We start from the raw sequence: 25,724 nt of genomic DNA, 5'->3' as shown, positions 1-25,724 counted from the left end.
TGTCCAACTCGTTTTTTTTATTCCTTATAGGAATTATGAGATTCATTACTGTTCGTTATCTTCCCCTTTTATTTTCACGTTAGATATCTTAACACTGCTTTCTGTATTCTAGACACTTCAGGATACATAGATTGTTATTTCCCTGGTTGTTTGGTTATTGAGTTTTCGAAAGAATTACCTCGTTCAATTAGTATTACCAGCAATAATATCTTATTTTGATAAACAATTCATATGTGATTTCAGAAAATTGTTTTGTTGTTGACTCAGTTCCTTGATGTATTTAGTGCAAAAGGAATAACTTCAAGAAGCCACGATAAATAAATGAATGAAGTGGGGTGTTGACTTAATTAAATCCTTTGAAGGCAGAAAGGCAAAAGATTTGATCAAGGATTGTGTACTGTCCCATTCCATAGTCAAGTGAAGATTTTAGAATGGCTATTTATTACTTACGTAAGCCTTTGAGACGGACAAACAATTTTTAAATACGACACGAACCACCCGCCGTACGTTGACAAACAACGCATTGACCCGAAGGAATAACACAAATGCATACATTGATCTTTGGCACCTTACAGAATACCACATTTGATATTCAAACTTCCTGGTTGACGTCTACAACGATAAACACGACATGCATACACTTGTCCTTCTCATACATGTAGCAGTGGGATTGATTTCGTCATCTGGATACCGTAGGTAAACAGTAAATTTTACAGTCATCACATCATTAGTTTCATGACTTGGTATCACTTATTCTTAAAGTGATGGAAAGATTAAACTATGTTTGAGAACACATTCGCTTGCTAGTAGGATTAATTCTGTGAAACTTATAACATATTTCGATATTTTGTAGGTTTTAGCTAATCTTAGTTTACATTGCTTAACTCGTGCGATATCCATTGAATTCCAATTGTGTTATGTAATGTTAAAGAAGATAGATTATTCCTTGCATGTATACAGTATCAAAGAAGAAACAAGTTCTCAAACTGTTGATTAGTTGAGATCGATGATTTCGTTTGCTTTACAGAAATCATATCCCAGAATAAAGAGACCGATCAGGCTAAGGGATTACCCAACTGCCGAGAAACTGGAACATGTCAGCAGTATCAATCCAGTCGTTCAGTGGATGGAGACATTAACACGTGTACAAGGACAGCACCTTTTGGAACTACAACTAGTAATCCAGATAAATGGACATGGTGGTATGTTGACCTTGAGAAAGTACTCAGCATCTACAGCATCAGTATACAGTTCAAAGACTATGGAGAACAATATGGTATTGATTATCAATAAAATTCAGTTTAAGGATTATGAAGGACATGGTTACAAAGGGATTTATCAGTACCTTTCCCGATTCCCACTGAAAGAAGCTTTAATTTGTTTTTATAGTGAACGATATTTCCCAGTACCTTTGTATGATCTCGCTCCTGGATAATATGAGGAGCATGGTCCTATTGTCCATACTGCATAAATGATGTAGCACTCTCAAAACATTGATAACTTTTCCGTAAATCCGAGTTTCCTTCATTATTATTTTTTGGTAATATGTGTTATAATGAAGATTCATCCATGATTTTCACTTACTACACGATTTCAGAATTATTAGGTAATAATTATACGTTATTCCATACAGACAAAATATATTTTTAGTGCATTTTGAATGGAAATAATTCTTTCAAACTGTGCACTTCATTTGTAGAGTCTAACCACCAGAAATAGATCGATTGATTGATTGATTGAATATTTTTAACGTCCCTCTCGAGAATATTTCAATCATATGGAGACGTCACCACTACCGGTGAGGGCTGCAAAACGTAGGACTATGCTCGGTGCTTATAGCCATTGAGCAGGGAGGGATCTTTATCGTGCCACATCTGCTGTGACACGGACCTCGGTTTTTGCGGTCTTATCCGAAGGACCACCCATTTAGTCGCCTCTTACGACAAGCAAGAGGATACTGAGGACCTATTCTAACACGGGACCAGAAATAGAACTGTTGTATACTACATTGTACATGTAAAATGGAATAGTAAGAAACTTTACGAAACTAAAATTTACTTTCCTATCATCAACATCTACCAATCTCAATGTTTCAGTTTTTAGGTTTTGGTAAAATAATTCATTTTTTATTTCTTGTTTTTGTTATGCCTTACACTATCTAGTTTGAACACATTTACTGATACAATATGATGTAGAGTTGCTGTCTCAATTGCTGTTAAAGTTAGTTCATGTTGTCACAGTTGTTCAACCTGAAATATATGACTGGCGTCATGGGAAAAGTGAAAATGTGAAATTTTGACCGTAAGGGCCTTACGGTCAAAATTTCACATTGCAGTTTTTCCTAAAATTTTATCATGTATGCTGATATCACGTTATTTAACGTTTTAATGACAATTTTTGGGACACATCTGTAAAAATATTAGAAACGTCGAAGTAAAGAAATTGTAACGTCATACGTCAAATATTATGCTGATTATATTGCGTGTCCATGAAATCAATTCCAATTACTGTCATATATTCATTTCAAACACAAATATTTGATCTTATATTGTGGGGAAAAAGAAACATTATATAGAAATGGTAATATTTTAATTTCCAACGACCTGAACACCGGTGAATTCACACGGAAAGACGCAGCATCAATTTTACTATTCCAGATTAAGGTCACATTTACTCAATCATTTTACTTATGTTTACAACTCACTTTAAACACAAATATGAATGAATGAATGAACAAATTTAAGGTTAAATAGTAAATGAATAAATATAGTTCAATGTCATTACTTGTCGGCGAGAATTCATCTCTCAGTCTGAGCGAGACACGGTCCATCTTTGACTGGGTCTTTTACAAACGGTCTTGCCTGATGGTACATGTATTTTTGTCTTATGAATTTGATTCATCATGATATAATATAAGTACATTTTGCATTTAATCAGATATATAGTCATCTGACCTTTAGCTAAATCCCGTGGTAGTCTCTTGTAAAATATATCAACAGCTCTGTTTCGACACAATGTAATTATCTTTTCGTCATACACTTATACATGTATTATTTAATCTGCACAACTATCGCGAATGGATATGACATCTGTATGATGTAATAATAATAATAATAATAATTGGTTTTATATAGCGCCTTTTCCAGCGTATGTTGCTCAAAGCGCTTTACAATAATCAATGTACATTATTACCCCGACAGACATAAGCTTATATCAATCTAGATATATTTCTCAGCCTCATAGGAAGCATACAGTGCAAGCTGCCATTACAAGTGCTAAAGCACTAACATTATAACAATATCTTTCACTGTTTATAGCCAGGTACCCCTTTTTACACTTGGGTGGAGTGAGGAAATTCATGTAAAGTGCCTTTCCCAAGGACACAACGTCAGCCCTGTCTCGACCAGGACTCGAACCCACGAGAGTCTAACGGCCTAACCACTAGGCCACAGACGCCTTCATGTACCATCAATAAAACAGTGTTAGGATGATGGGACAGCATTTGAACCGTCAACGCCGATCTTATAGTCTTCGTGAATAAGGTAGTGATTGTACTATTTTTACCACCCCTTCCATACATGCCCCGAAAAGGTGAATTTTTCTTGGTGTTGTGAACTAGAGGGTCCCTCTTGTCTAGAATTTTGGGGAGAAATTCAAGGTTTAATGAACCTGAGACAGTTGTTTAGAGCAAGAGGCATCAGGCGGCTCGCACGTATACGTGCTATTCTCTCTAGTGAGGTTTACACATTCATAGTAAACTGCGTGCCGAGATGCAGAAATATTTCTATATCTAGAACTGCATATCCATGGCATTATATCTTAAATTGAAAACAAAAATACATTCCGTTATTTTGCAATATATCGTTTGTAATACTTAAAAATCGTTTTCCCAAGTTAAAAAAAAGTCATATGAATAAACAAAAAAATCAAACTGAAATAGGGGGCCTCCGTGGCCGAGTGGTTAGAGCATCGCGCTCACAATCACACGGCGCGGGTTTGAATCCCGCTCGTGCCGGTAAGTGAGAAAGTTTCCCAGTTTACTTTCGGTAGGTCGGTGGTCTCTTCCCAGGTACATTGTATCTGGGTTCTCTTTTCCACAAATAAAAACTGGGCGTCAGCAGATAACTGAAGAATTGTTGAATGTGGCGGAAAACATCAATCAATCAATCAATCAAAGTGAAATACAGCAGTCATATATGATGCGGTAATTTGAATGTGTTTTGAAGCGCGTGAAGAAGTTTTTACTTTTGTATATGACTGTACCTTGAAAATTTTCGTTTCTCCTCCTTTGACACAGTGACCAACGCGCGGCATTGAGTAGATTTACATTTTAGACAAACAGTAGATCTGAGACGGGTGATTTTAATGTAAGGAAAACATAAATTGTTGACAGCCCCACCTTTCTACATTTTTGTTGTTGTTTTGTTTGCATCATAATTTGCACTAAGGATATAGTTACACTGTTTTACAACATGGCAGCGTAACCACCGGACATGCAGTAGTAAAATGAAATACATGTAGCGTTGTGTATGAATATTCGCTGTTCACGCGTCGCATTTATTCAGTTTGTGTGAGTGAAATAGTAAGAGTTTACATAGACATGCATGCACCGGGGCGTCCGCAAGTATTTGACATTGGGGAGGCGAACTGGATCGAAAACTAGCATATTTTGGCTTAAATTCAGAATCCCACCTGAATCTTGATATATTTTTTTTCCTATTTTGTTAATATCTTCAGGATACCATAGCAACTGTTTAAAGAGATCATTTGAATAATTATTCTTTTTAAAATTGGTAGAACTTTACCAATAAACATGAATTTAGCTACAGTTCCCCATCTAACATGAATTATGACAGATCTACCATTGCTCCCCGCACAGACAGAACTGTATCTTGTGAAAAATCATATTTTTTTCGAGGATCCTAGCAAAAGAAGTGCATGAGGTTTGGGCTGTATATTTGACATAGGGTACTGCAGGGAGTGGCAATCCGTATTCACTGTATTGGAAAATTACGTGTGGAATCGAAAGGGCGAGTCCATTGCTGCCATGATACTTGAAATTCATTCTTCACATGCTTCATACAAGTATCACACACAACGAACAAATCTTATCACTCAAAGTCAATAAAAGCGTGCAATCGATGTCCGCCGGCACTTTATTAGAAAATAAGCTATATCAAATCATATATTTTGCGTGCTCTACATTCATGGACCCATAGCCTCCCTAGGCATGGTACACTTTTTATTTCCCCTTTACTTATAAACTTGGTAGGAAGCGTAGATACCCTAATTTTGAAACATACGTGACTGTCGCCGACTCAATTTTTAAAATTGAACAAGCAAATATAAAAATCTGAGAGCGTGTTTTTTTTAACTTTCTTTGCGTTTATATCGTTTGTATTTCCTAAATTTTCATTCAATAAAAGTTTAACACCTTTTGCGTATGATTTTAAGCAGTGGTGTATATATTACTCCATGTCGCCAGATTATATTGTGATCATAGGGTCAATTAAACACCCAATGTATGAACAAAGATTTCGTATTATCTTTATGTTTTTGATCTATTTTGGCGCTAAAATATTCAAAAACTTCGGGAAAATATTCATCAAGCGATATTTGGATGTGGCATTGAGAAGAAGTCATCATTATTCTCAAAATTTTGCATTTCGATTTTAGAAATGTAACATACGATACAATAATTTTTTTTATGAAAACATATTTGAAGAGCAAATGTTACCCCTTTTATGAAAATCTCGTAGTGTACAGAGAATGAAAATATAAACATTTCTTTTACAGAAGTCATTGGTTGGTCTCAAATTTGGCAAACGTGTCAAGATGTAACATTCGTGATGTAACATTCGTTACCGCGAAAATTAATTAAAGGGAATGATAGAACAATTTCCCGCGTGTTTTTGCTCTCTGTCTGCATGACGTGGTATACGACATGAACGTCTACTATGAACATTTGAGTTTGAAAGTCAATACGTGTTAAACTTTGGGAATTAGGATTAATTTTCTCTTTCGGTAAGTACTGTTACAACAACTGCAATGTTTGATATACAATATTGATTAAGCAGATGGAATGATTTGGTCTGAATTTGTTCTGCTGATATCAAAGAATGTATATCGTATTCCAAATATCTCGAAATTCCTCTGGTATAAGAATTACATTGAGTAGAACGCTGGTAACATACGTTACTCAAAGTAACGTATGTTGCTTAATGAAATGCTTGATTAGACATCAAATATTGAACTACATATTGACAAAATATCATCTTTAATGATATGTTTGTTGAATATCAACTATGTTATGAAGAAACAAATGTGTTATTGTTCCCGTATTCACCAGCATATACAGATATCCTCTGCAAGAAATACAGGCCATGTTTTTCTCTGCTACTGTCCTATTTATGATACATGTAACTATGAAACTCTACATTTATCAATTTGCTAGAATTCAGCATCTTTTCATAATATATCTTAGAAATGAAGGGATTAATATCTGATGATTGTTCTATGCAATCTTATAGAGAAATCATTAAAAAATATTTTATCTGAGTGTAACGTATGTTACCAGGAATTCCGTTACGTAATATTATTATACTTGTTTTTAATTTTTTATTTATTTTTTCAGAAATGGCGCTTGTGAGAGCAGAAGTACAGAATAACTACCATGAAAAAAATGCATTAAAACATAAGAACAACCATGAAAAAATGTTTTAGAAATAATATTATATGCTCCCCTTGTGGCAATACTGAAAAGGTAGAATGTCTGTATAGACAGTGAAAATAAAGGTTTAACTACCGGTCAAAGGCTACCATAATGATACATATAAGTTTTGTCTCTCAAAATACTTATAAGCAACTGGTCATTTGAGTAATTTTGTATGACCTTTGACCTTGTGACTTGAAATCCAATGGGGGTCATCTATTCATAAGGGGGCACCAGTGTTTCAACTTTGATGTCTATCAAGGAAAGATTTCTCAACGGACAATAGCGTATGTCCAGAGTAGTTTAACCGTTGTCCTTTTGACCTCAAAATCAATAGGGGACATCTATGTCTTAAGGTTCACGTTAAATATTCATTCATAACACCGCGTGGTGGATTATACTGACAGTTTCTATGGAAAGGTATTCCAAAATAAGCAACAAAAACATAAGATTCAGTATACATTTAATCAAAATGTTGGGAAATTAAACATTTTCTTTATATTATTATTGTAAACAGATTGTTAGAAATGGGTAAATATGTTTCTTTCCATTTTTTTAATGGAAATGATGTGTTTATAGTAATGAAAGGAAAAATAAGAAACATACGTTACTTTCATTGTTTATTATAACAAAGAGCAACCCAGGTTTCAAAACATGTGTCTGTTATTTCTATAAGAATCATGAGCATTTAAATAGCGAAACATCAATCTTTTACTTTTGTTTTAATCACATATTTATTGCAAATTAACAAATTCAGAAGAAAAGACACATTTGGTAAAAAAGTTTGCTTGTCTACGTTATATTTCTATTAAAATTGGTATTTACATTGAATTAAGTGATGTCGTTATGATTTTGCAACATCAATCGTAAAGAATAACTGATGATGACATCGTTTTGGCATAATATTTTCATGGATGTACTGTTGTGTAAGTGTTGAAACATACGTTACATAATTATAGCGCTACTTCATTTACATACAAAAAAGCTATCGTTCTATATCTATTGCTAGTCTTTTGTTTTCATGTTTCATACATATTGAACTGTTCGAGAATATTTGTTAATCAATTTTATTTTCTGCCATTTCAAAGATATTGAAAGTGATATCTAGTCGTTTATTTTGCGCTCTTAAAATCTTATTGCTGACTTTTACAGCAGATAATTTCTTGTTGTGTTGATTAAATATTTTCTTTGAAAACCTGTATTTATTGTCTTTCGAAAATTAGAAAAATATATGCTCAGTCAATTCCAATACAAGTCATGGAATAATACATGGAAAATTAATGTTTATCTTACATATTATCATGTCAAGGACTCAGTAACGATGGTTACATGTGAGAAAAATCTCGAAAAATAAACCATACTTTGACCTACTGAAGAAAAAAAAATGTCATACTTAACTTGAAACAATTTGAGGTGAGTGTTCAACAGATATTTACCATTAATAAAGACATGCTACCATATATATAATAAATGGTCGATAAACCATGATTTTGAAACCCTCAATTGCACGCTTTTATTGACTTTGGGTGTTATACATAATGCTAGTACTCTAACAAGTACAATATGCAAGAGCACTACGGTCCTTAATTATGCATTGATAGGTTGTCCCCCTTGGTTTCAGAACGTTCATTTTCCGCTATTTTTACATGCATAGTTATGTTTACATTAAACAAGATATATTTAGTGACTTCCCCATCCCCCCCCCCCCCCCCGGATTTTGACGTTTTGACAAAATAACACATCTATCTGAGGTTTTTTTTTGGCTTGTCAATAATATTAGCCAACTTCTCCGTACCCCCCCCCCCCCTTTCCCCTTTTACTTTGTACTACGTGACTTTATGGTAAATCGTAAGCACTTTTTCTTATTTTTCCTTATTATGAGCTGAAATCAAATTGATATTCGTTATGTTTACATGTAATATATATAGATATTATTTACTACTTTAAATGGCGATATTAAGTTGTGTTTAATCATGTAAAGTACATACAATACTACACCTTTTGGGTTCTAGACATAAAACTTCCACTAAATAATTAGTAACTGTATTATCATTATTTGATCTGAAATGTTTGTCTGAATTTGAATTAAAATGATGGATTATCAGAAATCTAATTTTACAGCTCCATATAACATATCAGTATACTTGGAAAATAAATCGATTCTTTCGATGAGTTTTTACGTGTATGTACGGTACAAGTATACAGGACTGTGCATAGATCTATATATGTGAGATAAATCAAATACTGTATGGATAGAAATACATGTATATATTTAATCTAAAATTAAAGGTGCATCAAAACCAGAAACAATATGTAATACGATAATTAACAAATATCGGTACAACTCAGCATATAAACTTTGCGTGGTGTATAACATTTTCATTTGGAAACCTGAACGTATTTACTAGACTGTGCTACATATGTATTAACAAACACAGGTATTTATACTCGTTCAGTGCAATTAATGACATGTAATATCTAACTAGAATTTTTTTCGGACATGTACAGATTCTATGTTCGAACTGCCATGTGATTATTTATATAATTAATGCACCCAGAATGTAAGCAAATACAACCAACACATTTTTTTTTTATTTTACGTTGCCGCGATTTTGACGTTTCAAGTTCACCAACTTTGACGTCATTTTCTGTGAATTGTGACGTCGAAAGATAGGGGCCCTTTTCTCATGACGCCAGTCATATATATATATATATATATATATATATATATATATATAGGCATGTAATATTAATGACATATATATATATATATATATATATATATATATATATATAAGCAACACATATTTTCCTTAATTTTCATCAAATTGTTTATTAAATGTTCCCAGCTCCCAAAATATGGCGTTTCCAAATATAGGCTAATGAATCCCTGTGATAATTGAACACTTTTCCACCTATCATCAGGTTCATCATCTTCTCATAAATTGATGATTTCAGTAATGAGACAAAGAGGGCGTTTTGCTGGTTTCTCGCTCTATGTGTCAAACACAACTATAAAGGAGGATGGGTATCTGTGTTACAAAAATGGACAGGAGTTACCGACCTTGGATTTCACTACCACTTGCGTCAAACATGGACGTTACGTTATATTCTACAATGAAAGACTTGACGGGACAACTTATCCTACCGGATATGAAACATCCCGTGTTTACACTGAATTGTGTGAAGTAACTGTAACAGGTAATATTGTGCTACCAATTATACCTAGTGAATAATAAATGTAAATCAATATGATAAATACAGTAATATTGTGTGTTATATTGTGCTACATCGTTGTGCAGTTAAATCCGTTTAGTGTATGAATAAATGAGGTGCTATATTTTTTCTATACTACATCTTTAGGATGTAAAGAATCCGGTGTGTATGGAAATAACTGTGATTTACCGTGTCCAAACAACTGTCAGGAATTGAGATGTGACATTGTCAACGGAACGTGTTTGGGTTGTACTGCAGGATGGATGGGAGAGTTTTGTAATGAATGTAAGATTACGTATGTTACATCATTGATATACTATTGATACTTTAATGTCAATAAAGTTGATATAAAATGAGATACTGGTACGACAATATACATCAAAGGAATGAATTTTTGGTAGCCTGTCCAGCTGGATACTACGGTCTACAGTGTAGATCTACGTGTACTGGACACTGCAGAGACAACCTGTCCTGTAATCACACCACTGGACAATGTGACTATGGCTGTGGTAATGGATGGACAGGAATACATTGTAACACAGGTAAGTCATCTGTCATTATCTTAAAAGCTTTCGAAAAGAAACAATATATATCTAAATTTACAAATTGTACTCTTTGAGTATTTTATGGAGAAACACGGAATATCCATGAAATTTATATTTTAGATAGATAAAGACAACAAGGAAAATGACAATTAATGTGAAGCAGAAAGGGGTATGTTCTTAAAAATAATAAATTTTCCGGGTAAAATAATATTTTGCAGAGTGTCCAGCAGAATCATACGGTCCGGATTGTATGTATAACTGTAGTGGACAGTGTCTGAGTTACATCCCCTGTAACAGGACAACAGGAAGATGTGACAGTGGCTGCAATCTAGGATATACAGGGAAACGCTGTGACAAAGGTAGGGTTCACAAAATTTGGTTTCGAAAGCTACTTTGGGGTTTTGATAATTCACACAGATTGATCACTGTTCGTTATCTTCACCTTGCATTCACATTTATTTTTCCAAGTGTGTATTTTGCTTGTCTATTGAAAATTTGGTTTTCCCAGAGTGCCCTCCAGGAACATATGGCCCAGATTGTCTGAATGTCTGTAATGTGACAAATGGCTGTAATCCAGGATATACCAAAGAAATCTGCGACAAAGGTATATTTATTTGTACTAACGATCTTCATGACGAAATCAAAAAGTCAATTAAGTGCTACACAATGTACATGCAAAAGTTATGCTTCGAAAACGTTGTTTGAGAGCCGACTTTTGTATTCTGTTTGTCTTTATCTTTCACAAACCAAGCTTGGAAACACATTGCTTTACTTTCTTTCTCATTATGCTTTGTTGTTACTGTTCCCCATTACTACACATCGTATATTCCCCCAACAATGTTTGGGAGCATATTGTTTTTATTTTGTTTCTTATTATCATGTTCCCATGATAGAATTGGGAAAATATTGGTTTTACTCTGTTGATAAGTATCATTGTCCGCAATCAAAGTTTGGAAACATGATGTTATTACTGTTTCTTCCGATTTTCATTCCGTCACTTACTTATCATTGGGTCAAATGATGTCTAAAGTGTCACATATCGATTGTTGCCTTTAGGCCATTCTTGACACACATATTTTGACTACGGATTATTCCGACAGAAGATGGTTAATCCTCCCAGGCACCTGTTCCTACCTCTGGTATATCCAGGGGTCCGTGTTTGCCCAACTTTTTATTTTGTTTTCCTTGTGGGAGTTCCGGCATTGGTCATTGTTCGTTATCGTCATTTTTCACGTAAGATATTGACGTCATTTCGATTAGAGGAAAATATTCAAGATATCAACTTGAAATGTTCATCAATTGTAAAGTTGAGGTGTCAGATATGCTTAATCGATCTTTAAAGTTAATCTAATTTACATTATTTTTGTATTCAAATATATTTGGTTGCTAAGCAAGAACACAATATGAAATGTTGTCAAAAAGTACTACCCGTTTTTCCTTCCAAACGTTCAATGTATATGAATGTTCAAGTACTTACTTTCAATAACTAAATTATCAATATATGTGTATCATATTTAACAAAAACATTCTTCTTATATTCAACCTCTAAAGATCAATTCTATGTAAAAATCAAAGAAATCAGATAGGGTTCGGCAACTCAATGTTGAAGATTTCTTTGATTTTCCCAGTATTCATTTTACTTGCACTATCTTACATCATTTTAACCGCACCACCAAATTTTTACTATCCGTTGCCATAGAAACCGACATATGTCTATGAAGCTTAATTGAACTGCAAAATGCAGTCCGTTTTGTTCATGTTTTGTCTTAGTGGTATATAAAAAATTGAAATTGAAAACATATTCTCTCCATAAATCCTGATTTCCTATATTATTATACCCCAGTATGAAATTTTTATGCAACGCGTAATCTGATAGGTCTAGATAGTCACGTGCCAGGGATGGAAAAACTTCATATCTCCCTCTGAAACATCATATATCTCCATGATATTTACCTCTTGGGCAACCTCGTGCATTTTCCATATATTTTACGGCAAGGTAGACGTAGTTATTGTGACGTCACAATAAGTCCGAGTCATTGTACTTTCATAGTTGATATGCGAGTCTATTATACACAGTTAAATCACCTAGTTTTGGTTGATACAAAAACAAGCAAGTAACTCAGAATTCAAAGACAGTGGAAATACAAAATACTGGTTATCATATCACTGTATTTCGTTGAATGTACCTTATACCGTAATACCTTAACGGCGCGGTGTTACCATTAGGGCGATAACAGCTACATGTAATGTATAGATCAGCGGACTCCAATTTCAAATGCACTTTTGCAGTCTTGATTTGTTTCGGTATAATAAACAATTTATTGCATGAATGTTCGGGATATATGAAGATTTATTCATTCAAGAAAAATCACATTCCTCTCGGGTGTTGCCCTCGGGGAATACAGATTTTCTTGAGTGAATAAATATAGGATATCTATATTGCGTGTTTTGATATTTGGTTTATCCAACTCATTGATATGGTATAAACGAGTTGGATAAACCAAACATCAAAATACGCAATTATAGATGTTCTATTTGTCTCATACGTCTTCTTTTCGCTTAATTTTGAAATGATCCCCAGTATGGCAGAAACAGCTGATTGAATTTGTTTTGAATCAGTGGCTAGGACGTCATGCTTATAAGTCTTCCTTAAGCGGAAAAATGGTGCACTTGTAATGCATTAATATACAGTACAAAAGGGCATTTTTGTTAAAGAAACCATGGATGAAGGTTTCTTGGCACACTGATTTTGACTGCGGATAACTCCGTTTACCTGATCAGGATATAGGGCTCACAGCGGGTGTGACCGGTCAACAGGGGATGCTTACTCCTCCTAGGTACCTGATCCCACCTCTGGTGTGTCCAGGGGTCCGTGTTTGCCCAACTATCTATTTTGTATTGCTTATAGGAGTTATGAGATTGATCACTGTTCGTTATCTTCACCTTGCATGCTTTATTTCATGCGTCGATATCCATAAACACAGAAAATATGCCATCCAAGCGGAGACAGTGTCAAAAGTAGTTCGTACCGGAAGTGCTTTATCAAATGGGCTTGTGATAAAGCTAATGATTTATCTCACTTTCAATATACACCACACGTATGATATAAATCTTCATATCTCCCTCACTACCATGTAATACATGTAATATAAAATTACCTCCTTATCTATGATATTAATATTCACCCATCGTAAAAAGTGCGTTACTGACATCTATACCAATGTATTATAAATTGGCACTTTGCCAAACATTGGTTTTTTTGCTGGATTTTATTGATGAATTTAAATAATTTGAAAAATACATACAGCATAATCAACTGCCATCAAAAGATGTTCATATCAAAGACCCTTAATATGTATCAAAAGATTTAAGTTGAAACGCAATGCAATTGATCTATTGTAGTATGAAAACTGTAGATTTGAGCATTTCACCAAACTTCACACTAATGACAAATAATGCAAACCTACACCGTTTTCAGTAAAACTCAACAATATAAGCAATTCATATTTCAAAATAAATAGAAGTTGAACATATTGATAAATATTAGTTCAAGTGATAAAATAAAACCCATGTAAACATAAACTGTAGCCCAAGTAGGATGTGCTGCTGCCCCCCCCCCCCCCATCAAACACCAAGTGTCTTTGCAATCATATCCATAAACTAGTTATTTGCATGTAATGTATTGTTATGTAAACTATTATTAATATCTAGATAGAAAATAAGTACATGAATATCATAACAAAAATTGTTTGCTTAACATATATGTCCCCGGCCACAGCTACACTGTATGCGATATGTATACTTGTGAAAATGTTTATACTACCACAGTCAAAACACGGAAGTGCCAAGGACATGCATAAAGGGGACAAGAAAGCTGTCGATGTGTTAATTTTTGCTTCTTTATTACATTTCATAAAATTTTGGTTAATTGTTAAAGGTGGAAAATTTCCCTCTTCTCTGAAGGGCCAGCATATTTCAATTGTTTGGTATACCCTTCTAATTGACATCCAATACATGAAGTACATCACTGCACTTGGTGATCTTTTGAACTGAAAATCACCGGAAGTCTCTAATACCAGTGACCAACACATGCATTAAATAGCATCACTATAAAAAGTCTTCTCAAGATATTGGTCAGATACCAATAAAGTGTTTATTGTACTGCATTACACCTGCTGACCTTTAACCCGGAAATCATTGGGGGTCATCTACTACTCATAGCCATCCAACATATGAAATATCATAACAACTGAGCAACATGCTCAAGATATGGGGGGGACACCATTGCATATAGTATTGACTACATTGCACCTAGTGACTTGTAATCTTTTGACATGAAAATCAATGGGGGTCATCTACTACCAATGACCAACCCCAGTATGGATTATCACTATCAATCAAAGGGTTCTGAAGATACTGGTCAGACACCAATTGTACAGAGTATTATATTGCACCTAGTGACTTTTGTACCTGAAAATCAATAGGGGTACTTTTCTACTGTAGAAACTGAAACTTTCTAAATTTATTGAAGCTTGTTTAGTGTTACAGTAATCTATGTTGAAATACCAGTAATTAGTAAACAGAACAATTCATTTTTGCAAAGTTGTGTATTCAACAGATATGGATCATAATGTTACCAAACTACACAATCGTTATTTGTTTTTTAAATCATCATAATAGTGATTTTCCTTCAACTGTTCAGTAATGAGTCCTTATTCAGTATGTTCACATAAGACACTTGCAGGTGTCCTAACTTGTTAAGTTTGCAATGATTTTAATTACATTGGTCTTCTGACACCAAAACTTGATCTTAACTAAGTCATGGTTTGTCCTTAGAATAATGGACTACAAGTTTACTTAATTAGGATGGATTGTGTAATGGGATGTGTTCATTGACTGTTAAACTCGCAGTTTTTTTTTTTTTTATTCTCAAGAGCTCTCCTTTGTCTTCTATGTCATATGCGAGTCATTGGAATGTACAAGATCATTCATGATGCTAGAATACCACGTACTGAAGGTTGATCGATCCTCATGTGACTTTTCAATATTAATGGTTGAAAGCGGAAAAACTACATTTGTATATTGATTTCAATTGCCAATAAATAATAATTAAGGCGCATCTTCTTCATGTTAACCCCTTCTCTACCGTACCGGTCAATTTGACCGGTGGCGCGTAAAAACAGGGCAACGCAAAAGGAGTGCCTCTAAATCTTTGAAACTACGGTCATAAGATATATAATCTATATATCATATTTTTGGAAATTTCCTCTATTTTTTGACTATCTAAACATCAATAAAGAAAGTAAAGCCATTAAATTTAAAAAAAACAAACATTTAAAGTGAAGGATGGCTTCGTATAAATATGACGCAACGCTTTTTCGCAAGTTCATTTTCCCCCTCGATATGATTTTTTTTATTTTCCTTATGAATTCAATATTTTTTTTTTATTTTTTGAAAAGCATATATTCCCTTCTTTCAGAAGATATAAAAATTATTTTTAATGCCTGGCAAAGTTATAAGAAAATAGCAATTTTTTGCACATGTACGTTTTCTTACGATTTTATTTCTCAATGTTTAAACACATCGGCGTTTTACCTATATTTATATATGGAAATAGGGAAAAGTAAATACAGCCTGTAAAAGTAGAGGACATTTCCATTTTGATGGGCCCTTATTCGTGTTATAATTCTCGGTAGTTTTTATATTATGATAAAATGAAATTGGGACGTGCTGCGCGGTTTTCTTTAAAATTAGCGACAAAACGTCGTCGCTAAAAGCGATCGACGCGCGTCGATAAAGTGGCACAATAAAGTGGTGAAAACTATTGTCATCTTTTCGTAGATTCAGTACCTTTTGATACACTAAAGCAATATACACATATGTATGAAATAATCAGCCAGGTATTTTCTGCTTTTTTTTTTAAAGCATAAAACGAATATTGGTATATAACAGTTACACAACCTACATGTAACTTCATAAAACACCTATTGACGATGTTACATCGGCAGAGTAAATTTAAAAAAAAATGAAATACTTCAATTTCAGATATAAACGTTATAGTTGTTCGGAGTAGTAATAATTTTCCCCCTGTCAAACAAATAAAACTAAAAAGAAGTTCGCATATAGCCTATAGGCCTATAATTTTATTTTTCTGTGATCGGGATCGCGGGTCCCGCGGGGTTTTCTGAAAGTGTGCACTGGCAACACACGTGTTTCCGTTTCAACGAAAACAACAACATAGTTTCACTGTCACAGGGAAGGCTTTTATTTTACATCTTTAAAACGACCTGGTGTCAGAAGAAGATGCTCTGGAATTCCTGTTGCAGGATGACCCAAACGATCACGCATTCAGTATAAACATGTACATGTAAGTTGATGTAGCCACATAGGCCGACTAGAAAAAAAATTGCAGATTTGTTATGAAAAGTTCACGATTAATCAACGCGATTTGGGGCCATAATTTGTCGTTTCATGAAAGAAAATATTTATATTTTATGATATCTAAACCAAGTGAATAACACCCAATTGTTTATTAAGAGCTGACATCATTTAATCTGTCCTGGTCCGGCATCAATCCGTCTGATTAACACCCCCCTTTTCCAGAATTCTCTCCTTACCTGACGCGCGAGTGTAAGATGTGGGTGGATTTAGTGTACAATGAGAAGGGGGATGGTGTGGTTTTAATCAGACTGGGCATTCATGGTCGCTGGTTAGAGGGCTATTTTCCAGGATTTTTCCATGTTTATTAAAAATTATCTTTCTATGAAAAGAAAACACAATCTGTTAGGAAAACACATATTACGTCATTGTAATGATAGAATTTATTATCATAATTTGAATTGTTTTCTTCATATTGTAACAGAAATATAAACGAAATGTGTGTTTGGGCCGAAATGGGGGGTGTGGGGGGGGGGGGGGGGGGGGGGTACGTAACATCAAAGTCTGATTATGACAGGCTAATGAAAAATCATATAGATTTCTCTTTTATCCAAATGCATGTATTTTATATACACTGAGTAGCTTATGACCATAAATTACATGTGATCCATACATGCTGGTACTGGTATGCTATGAGCTTGCCTAGATTGTCTCTAATTTCGACTAAATCCACACGCCATCAGAGTACCATGCAAGGGGATTTAGACACTGTGTACCATGAAGAACCAGTTCAATTCTACTTTTATATCTGGGGTCACATACTTTCCCTCAGAGTTGCAGTATTTTCGCTGGATCCTGTAGGTTTTAACCTGAATGTCTTCATTACTCCCCCCCCCCCCCCCCCATGTATATGCTAGGCATAATGCTGACACCTACATCATGCATATCTTTTTTTTTCATTACGCACTCTGCTACACTTGCAATGTATAATAAATTATTCCATTCATTTCTAACACATGTACGTACGCAATCCCCTACCAAATGTCACCTCAAATACAGGACATCTCTATCTTTAAATAAATTTGAGCTGTACTATGATTGTGTTGTGTTTACTACATTGTAGTTACAAAATGTAGCAGATTTTGTGAAGATAATAAAATATAGTTAGCAGTTGAATTGAATAACCATATTACTTTCTCGTGCGGATAAGCTTATCGCTCCTCATTTTCCTGAGATGAAAATGCACTTGCCCCGCGCAATGGGAAAGTCCAATTCTAGATGTGCGAAACTGTCCCTTGCTACCATGAAACTTATATTTTGCTTTAAAACATAAACCAACAATTCTTAATTGTAATTCTTTTCATCTTTAAAAAGGGTATTGCCATCCCAATATTTAGTTGGAAGTTCCCAGGTATAGTCCGCTAGTGACAGTCTGCTGGCAAATCCAGCCATGCGATGGAAGGATGCTGATGTGAAGGACACAGGGACACCTGATACAAGAACTGTGGCATTTCATTCAGAGTGACAACCTGACATTCAGTTGGTATGACTCTTTGAGGTTGAATACAGGGTTAAATCTGTATACATTTGGTTAACAATAAATAATAATAAATAAATCCAGATAATACATTCACAAATGGAATCACGGCATCATGGTACACTGAAATGCGTGTTTTACTGGGTTGTTTTTTTTACTGCATTACTAGGTATCACATACATACAAAAAGAGACAAAAAATGGAAAATTATTATTCTGTTTCTAATTATAAGGTATGGCAAGTTTTCTAAATGCTGACAAAAAAGGTATGGTTGCCAATACTCATTTTATTTGCAATTTCCTTTCAGATATTGGACCCGATTATTCAGAAAACTGCAGATTTTAGGAAGCTGTTTTTGACAGAAGATTTGGCTTTATCCATCTGTATTGCCACCAACCATTATGCTGAGATGGTCATATCTAGGGGGAAAGATTGTCATTATACTTCCCAAGGAAGTTTGCATCCTCTCACTGAAGAGGAATTGCACAGGTATTACTAGTTTTAAAGTACCGATATTGTGACGGTGAGTTTCAGTTCAAAACGAATAAAATTCATAATAAAAAGATTATCTTTACCAAAATTAATCTTGCTGTGCGTCTAACACATTTATTAGATGTGTATTACAATTACCTCTGATAAAATTTCATAAGTAATTAATGCATACTAGTGATTTTCAGAGGGCCTTCGCATTCTCTACCCAGAGTTCCGTGCGCTCCTCGCACTATACCTCTGTCAACGGCTTTTTACAGAAATCTTGTAAAAGTTTCTTTGATCCAACATTTATGTTTTGGACTAAATATTTAGTCATATTATGATATGTTTTTAATTACTTATGAAATTTTATCAGAGGTAATTGTAGTACACATTTGATAAACGTGGTAGATGTACAGCCAGATTAATTTTAGTAAAGATAATCTTATTGTAAAACTTATACGGTACCAAGTTTGATGCACCAGATGCGCATTTCGACAAATAATGTCTCTTCAATGATGTTCAACCGAAATGTTTGAAATTCGAAATAACAATGAAGTTTTAGAGCTATTATAGTCTTATTGTAATGCATTTTATTATTCGTTTAAAACTGGAAATCACTAGCACAATACCAATACTTTAGGACTAGCAGTATCTGTACATTTCCTCTTCACTGAGAGGCTACGAACTTCCTTTGGGAAGCATATGACAATCATTGCTCCTAGATATGACCATCTCAGCATAATGGTTAGTGGCAACACAGATGGAGAAAACCACATCTTCTGTCAAAAACAGCTTCATAAAACCTACAGTTCTCAGAAGAATATATATAATAAGTGCAATCAGATAAAAGAGATATATGATTCTTCATTAGCCTGTCATAACCAGACTTTGGTTTATGTTATCCCCCCCCCCTACGCCCGCCCATTTGGCCCAATCACACATTTCGTTTTTATGTTTGTTACAAATGAAGAAAATATGTCAAATTAGGATAATGAATTTGATTACATTACAAGTTAAGTGCTACCCGGGTTGATATAAACTATTTGGTAATGTTACTACAATATGAAATTTAAACTTATTTCGGAAATCCTACAAAACTCTTCATATTGAGGAGATGAGGGAAAAAGGTCTGTTTTAGAGGAAATGTTAAAAATTTCGCGTTCTAGTATGTCCATAAACATAACAAGAATTAAAGTCTTTCTGTGCCAGCAATTTTTAAGTGAACACAACGGGCAACTCAAACATATCTTTATAATATATTTGACATGATTAGATAAAATGAGTCTGGAAAGCTGTGTACAATTTATTTGGATGCGGCAAAATTATACCTTCAACACATCTACAGCTCAATGAATCACCAAACAACCAAACATTTAATAATCTACAGATAAATGAATCACAAAGAAACATTTGATAAGACTTTTGAACCTGAAATGCCTCAAGATGTGAAACAGAATCGAAGAAAAACGGCAGACAACTGATGAAAACGAGGACGAATAACATTTTGTAAAAACGAGAAAAGTGTTTGAATAAAGAAGAGGAGGGGGACTTTAGAGTTCTTTCGAATTTTCGTCATCTTCTTGGCACGGGTTATTTTTCCTGCAAATCTCTAAACCATATACAATATTCCGATACTAGTCATAACTAAAGACCAAAGTGAAGATAATGGCATAAATACAGCGATCCTCAACTTGTAAGAACCAGAACACACTACTTGATAGCTAACAGAATTCTTCTTTAAACAATTAAGCTTTCATCAGGTCTAGTAACAAATTAATCGGGCACTATATTGCGTAAAATACCTGTATATTGATGATAAGAATTGCGTTATGTTACAAGAAATTTGTTAGTCATCGTAGTTTAATTATTGATGGAAATAAGGAAATAAAAGTGAAATTGCTACATTCTTTAGTTAGAAATATGACGGATACACAAGCTAAATTATATTACAGACGTTCAGAGTTTGAATAAAAGCAATGATGAATACCAAACAGGTATTAAGAAAAGAGCAAAGTTACAAATTGCAAAATTCGTAAAAAAAAAAAAAATAAACTTCTTTGAAATCAATTAAATGAAATTAGACTATACAGATTTTAGGCGTCAAATGTTATTAGAAAGGCTAGCTTTGTTGATCAGGACACTTTCGGCTGAATAATGTGCGTTTTGCGAATTTTACTTTTTTGTGAATTACACTTAGTGAATAAACATCGGGCTCGGAATCATCGAAGACCCCTACTCCGGACTGAAATTTGTAAACAGCGTTCTAGAATGCAGTTCACTATAGAATTGCGAATAGTGAACTGCAAACTGCGTACTAAAATATAATTGCCTCAAATTGCGTGTTAGAAACATAATAAAATAATTTCAGTTTCAATTTATTTCCGTAAGTTTATTATATGCTGTATGGGTGTATCTATTATTATTTGATTCTCATTTATTTAATTGCATGTTGTATTAAATGTGTATGAAAGGTAAAGATAACGAACAGTGATCCGTCTCATAACTCCTATAAGCAATAAAAAATAGAGAATTGGGCAAAGACAGACCCAGGAAACACCAGAGTTGGGATCAGGTATGTAGGAGGAATAAGCATCCCCTACAATGTAAGTCAATCAATTGTGCTGAAGCACACGTGCATGCATGTGTACACACATACATTATTTTGGACTTTTCTATTTTGGATTCACTCTTATTCCTTCATCAAAATATTTTGAAATTTATTCTGAATTTATATATCAAGACTTGTAACATATCAGCATGGTCAACTACCTCTTCCGCACCCACTGGATTTTGATTGGATAATACCTGTACATTACATGTGGTCTAAAAGTTGTGACATGTGTATCTATTGAACTGCTTCACTTAGTGGCGTAGGAAAAATCATTGATATTTTGTATGCATTTGAGATTAATTCTAATTCGATATAAAATACTTTTGAAAAAATTTCTATGGATTTCTTGTTTTTCAATACAATTTTATAAACTATTAATTTACTGAGACACTTCACGAATTGGTGTTGTGAAAGTTACTGATCAGGAAGGATTGAAGATTGATCACTGTTCGTTATTTTCACCTTTCATATGCACCGTTGATTGATTTCGATTGGATAATGGTTGAACTTCAATAGCTCTTCAATTAATGAAGGAAATACTACTATGGTGAAATTTTACTGCATTTAATAAAGGCGTCTACTAAACGATCCAATGGATCTTACTAATACAAATGACACCACTCTTTTAAATGAGAGTGTTTTAGTGGAACATCTGTAACGGTCCCCTTTACAATGAAACCAGTTTCTGTTAATTTTACAAAAGTAGTCCCCAACCAAAATTCTACTCACCATATTTCTTCAGATGTTCCGAAAGTAACACAACTGTAAAACAACAGTACCATTTTACAATTGTGTTACGAATTGATTATAATTGCTAATCGCTGTTCAATCTATACGAGTTTATTATGTGTCATTTCAGTATCCCGGAGTTCCGCAAAGTATAATGTCACTGAATAAACACTCACAATAAGAATGTTCAGAGAAAAATCAGAATGTGTGAACTATTGAGGGATAGATTGTCTGGTATATCATAGCGTCTGCTGATATGTTCACGGAACAGGAAGGAGATAAAAAGTTGAATATTGTTTCTATTTTTTTCAGAGGCACCTAATGCCAGTAATGACGAGTATAGTACTACAGATGCATATAGTGCCGTCTTGTCAATCTCAGTGGTCATCAACTCCGTGCTTATTGTTGTCATTGTTATATTACTGAGGTAAGCAAAAAAGTTAGGGTTTTGTATGTCCTGCGTTAGTGCATAAATCTTCTGATATACATCGTATCTTCTCTTTATTCTTGTAGTTGTCATTGTTATATTATTGAGGTAAGCAAAATAAGTTAAAATTTTGTATATCCTGGGTTGGTGCATAAATCTTCTGATATACATCATGCCTTCTCTTTATTAGGGTAATCTATAACAGAAAACAAGAGCAGCGTTCTTCTGACTACAGCTCCAGTGCAGAAATATCGCCACCTTCCCAAATCCATAATAACGATGTACACCAGTATCAGGAACTCAACATGCCCAATGATAGTTCATACCAGAATCTGTCATTAAGCGATCGTTCGTAGAATGCATTTTACACTAAACGCACTGCTACTGTATTGCTTGTGAAATCACTTTTTGAAATATTCATTTCCATCAATGCATTTGCAGGATATCCAGAGCATGGTGGTTCACATGCTAAAACTAAAGTTTTAGGTGTTACTAATATTGCTGATCAACAATACCGGCGCCACTTTATCAAATGACACTAATTCACGTTGTTTGTATTTACTAGTGTCTTGTCAATAACGATCCTTTGTTAGTTCAATACTTTTATATTCTCATGTAAGAACTCATGCTTACGCCACATAATGACTTGTTTTGATTGAAAAGTATTTTGGAACATAATAATCAAAACAAGTTTAATTTTACAGAGCACGATGCAAATGCATTCCTTCCAAATACTAAATCCCAAATATCATTAAGTACAATATCTGTATCCTTACCGAAGTTAACTTCTTTAAATATTTAAATATCACCGCCTGAATCCATTCGCCTTCTTTCATGAAATGAATTAAGAATTTTATAGACAATATCACCGTTGAATTGACGAATGGTTCCATGCAACATACCATATCTATCTGACTGTCCAGAGTGATTTTATGTTTTAAGTATATTTTCACTTTAGCTATTGAATATTTGAATGGTTTTAATGAACAATGGGTACAAGTAAAGGATATTTTTAAGCAAGATAAAAAAAAATCCATAGTGTTCCACAATTTAGAGAACACATTCCCATCAGTCCCTTTGACTCCTGGATCGAATGCTTTCTCTGAACTATTCTACACCATCACATATTTTAACCATGACATAAACACCCTTGTCGTATTAGAGTATTATACATCATTGGAAAACAATTGTGGAATTTAGCATATTCTAAAACCAAATCAAGAAGAATATAAGTGACAGGAAATTGTTTGTGATGAATGTGGACTTTTTTTATCTAACAATTTGCAAACAAACGAAAACATGTAAAATATTTAAAGTACTGGCATCCCCTGTCGATCGTTTTTTTTTTAATATAAAAATCTTAATCTTAGAGTAATATATTGATATAGTCGACGATATTGAACTAAAATCATGAAATGTGAAATCAATTTGAAAACCACCGGTACTGTATGAAAAGTGAAGATAACGAACAGTTATCAGTCTCATACAATACAATAAACGAAATACAATTCAAAATAATAATGATTGCGTTATTTCTCTCTTACTCTAGATTACACGGCACATCTTACTGTTTCAGTGTTAATTATCAATGCTTTCAGTTTTCTTAAACCAAAAAAAAAATAATAATAATAATAACTAATACTAATGAAAGGGAAATATAATGAACAGTGACCAATCTCATCACTTCTATAAGCAATACAAAATAGAGAGTTAGGCAAACACAGACTCCTGGATATACCAGAAGTGCGATCAGGTGCCTAGGAGGAGTAAGCATCCCCAGTCGACAAATCACACCTGTCGTGAGCCCCATATCCTGATTAGGTAAACGGAATTATCCGTAGTCAAAATCAGTGTGTCAAGAACGGCCTAACTATCGGTATGAAATACGTCAGACAGCATTTGACCCAAAAATAGGTTGTATTGACACACTATATCGTTATAACGACCATAGGAGTTGCAAAATGCTGACTTTAAACGAAACTGTTGAAACCACTACACCATCAACGTGTTTGTCAGTAGCCTGCCTTGATTAAAAAACTGACCATACGCAGAACAAGCTCTTGCGTATCGAATCAGTTGAAGGATATAAACATCATATGCAGAGTCGTCTACTTCTGCTTTATACTTAGATACTGTATTGAAAGTAGATGTTGAAGGCAAACTAACAACTCAACTTTGTGATAAATGAGATGATTTCAGCTTTTACATCGTCAACTTCCCATATTTATGTAGCAATATTCCATTCAACTGCATATGGTCTGTATATCTCCTTTTATTGTCTTCATCCTCCACAGCGCAAAACGCATATTCTAGTCGCCCATGGCAGGACAAACTGCAAGCCCAGGGGTGGTCACCGGCACCAAAGGTAGTACTGGAAAGGAGAAAAGTATGGGCTGAATTGTAAAACTAACCTGAAACCCCTGTATTACTAGTCAGGTGCTTTAACCACTGAGCTATCCAGGCTAATATCTACTTTCCATATAACCCTAAATTTCAGCTGTAAGAATTCCCAAGAAACAGCCATAGATATATGTACATACAGTGCAAAATGTTACTAAAATTAGAACAGACATTATAAGAATAATTTCATTTAGTAAATGACACAATATTTATAATATATTGTGAAAATTTGAAACATACATTTATTTGTAATTATACAAGAAGATGTAATACCTGATAGATTAATGACTTCTGGATTTCAGTCGGATGTAAGTGTGTAACTGCATTCAAATTCTGAATTTTACATAGAAAAAAGACACGTATACAAATGCATTATGAAAGATATGGGATTTACCAGAGATCTAAAGATCCGCCGGGTTAAATGCTTCTAATAAAGCTAATTTTTACTTGGTACTTGGAATGATTACGCTACAGATAGTTCATTAATGGTGGTTTATTTCCATCAATACATCAATCTCATATCTCCTATAAGGAATAAGAAATTAAGAGTTGGGCAAACATTGAACCCTGAACATGAAAGAAGTGTGATAGGTGCCTAGTAGGAGTATGCATCCCCTGTCGATCGGTCACATCTATTAAGCAGCGATTGTTTGAGTTGGGGCATTGCTGACCTGACCATGAAACATGTAGTTTGC

The 25,724-nt window shown here is 34.2% G+C and overlaps 1 protein-coding gene across 1 annotated transcript; it reads left to right on the top strand.

Annotated features, from left to right (window-relative positions):
• Positions 1–431: 431 nt before the first annotated feature.
• LOC125669348 (multiple epidermal growth factor-like domains protein 10) lies at positions 432–25,579 on the top strand. The gene is made up of 8 exons (XM_056161485.1): positions 432–450; positions 1,028–1,276; positions 9,671–9,913; positions 10,076–10,213; positions 10,330–10,470; positions 10,982–11,077; positions 22,515–22,629; positions 22,820–25,579. Exons 1-8 carry the CDS (start codon positions 432–434, stop codon positions 22,983–22,985), a joined length of 1,167 nt encoding a protein of 388 aa, XP_056017460.1. The 3' UTR covers positions 22,986–25,579.
• The last annotated feature ends 145 nt before the right edge of the window (positions 25,580–25,724 follow it).

This window comes from Ostrea edulis, chromosome 4 (genome assembly GCF_947568905.1).
Source record: "Ostrea edulis chromosome 4, xbOstEdul1.1, whole genome shotgun sequence".
NCBI classification, from domain to species: domain Eukaryota; kingdom Metazoa; phylum Mollusca; class Bivalvia; order Ostreida; family Ostreidae; genus Ostrea; species Ostrea edulis.
The sequence above is the reverse complement of the archived record's forward strand: the minus strand, read 5'-3'. Positions and strand labels throughout refer to the sequence as shown.

Coding starts and splice junctions, on each gene's coding strand:
- LOC125669348 (XM_056161485.1), top strand. Junction 10,471..10,981: donor AGGAATACATTGTAACACAG/GTAAGTCATCTG, acceptor TGGTTTTCCCAG/AGTGCCCTCCAGGAACATAT. Junction 11,078..22,514: donor CAAAGAAATCTGCGACAAAG/GTATATTTATTT, acceptor TATTTTTTTCAG/AGGCACCTAATGCCAGTAAT.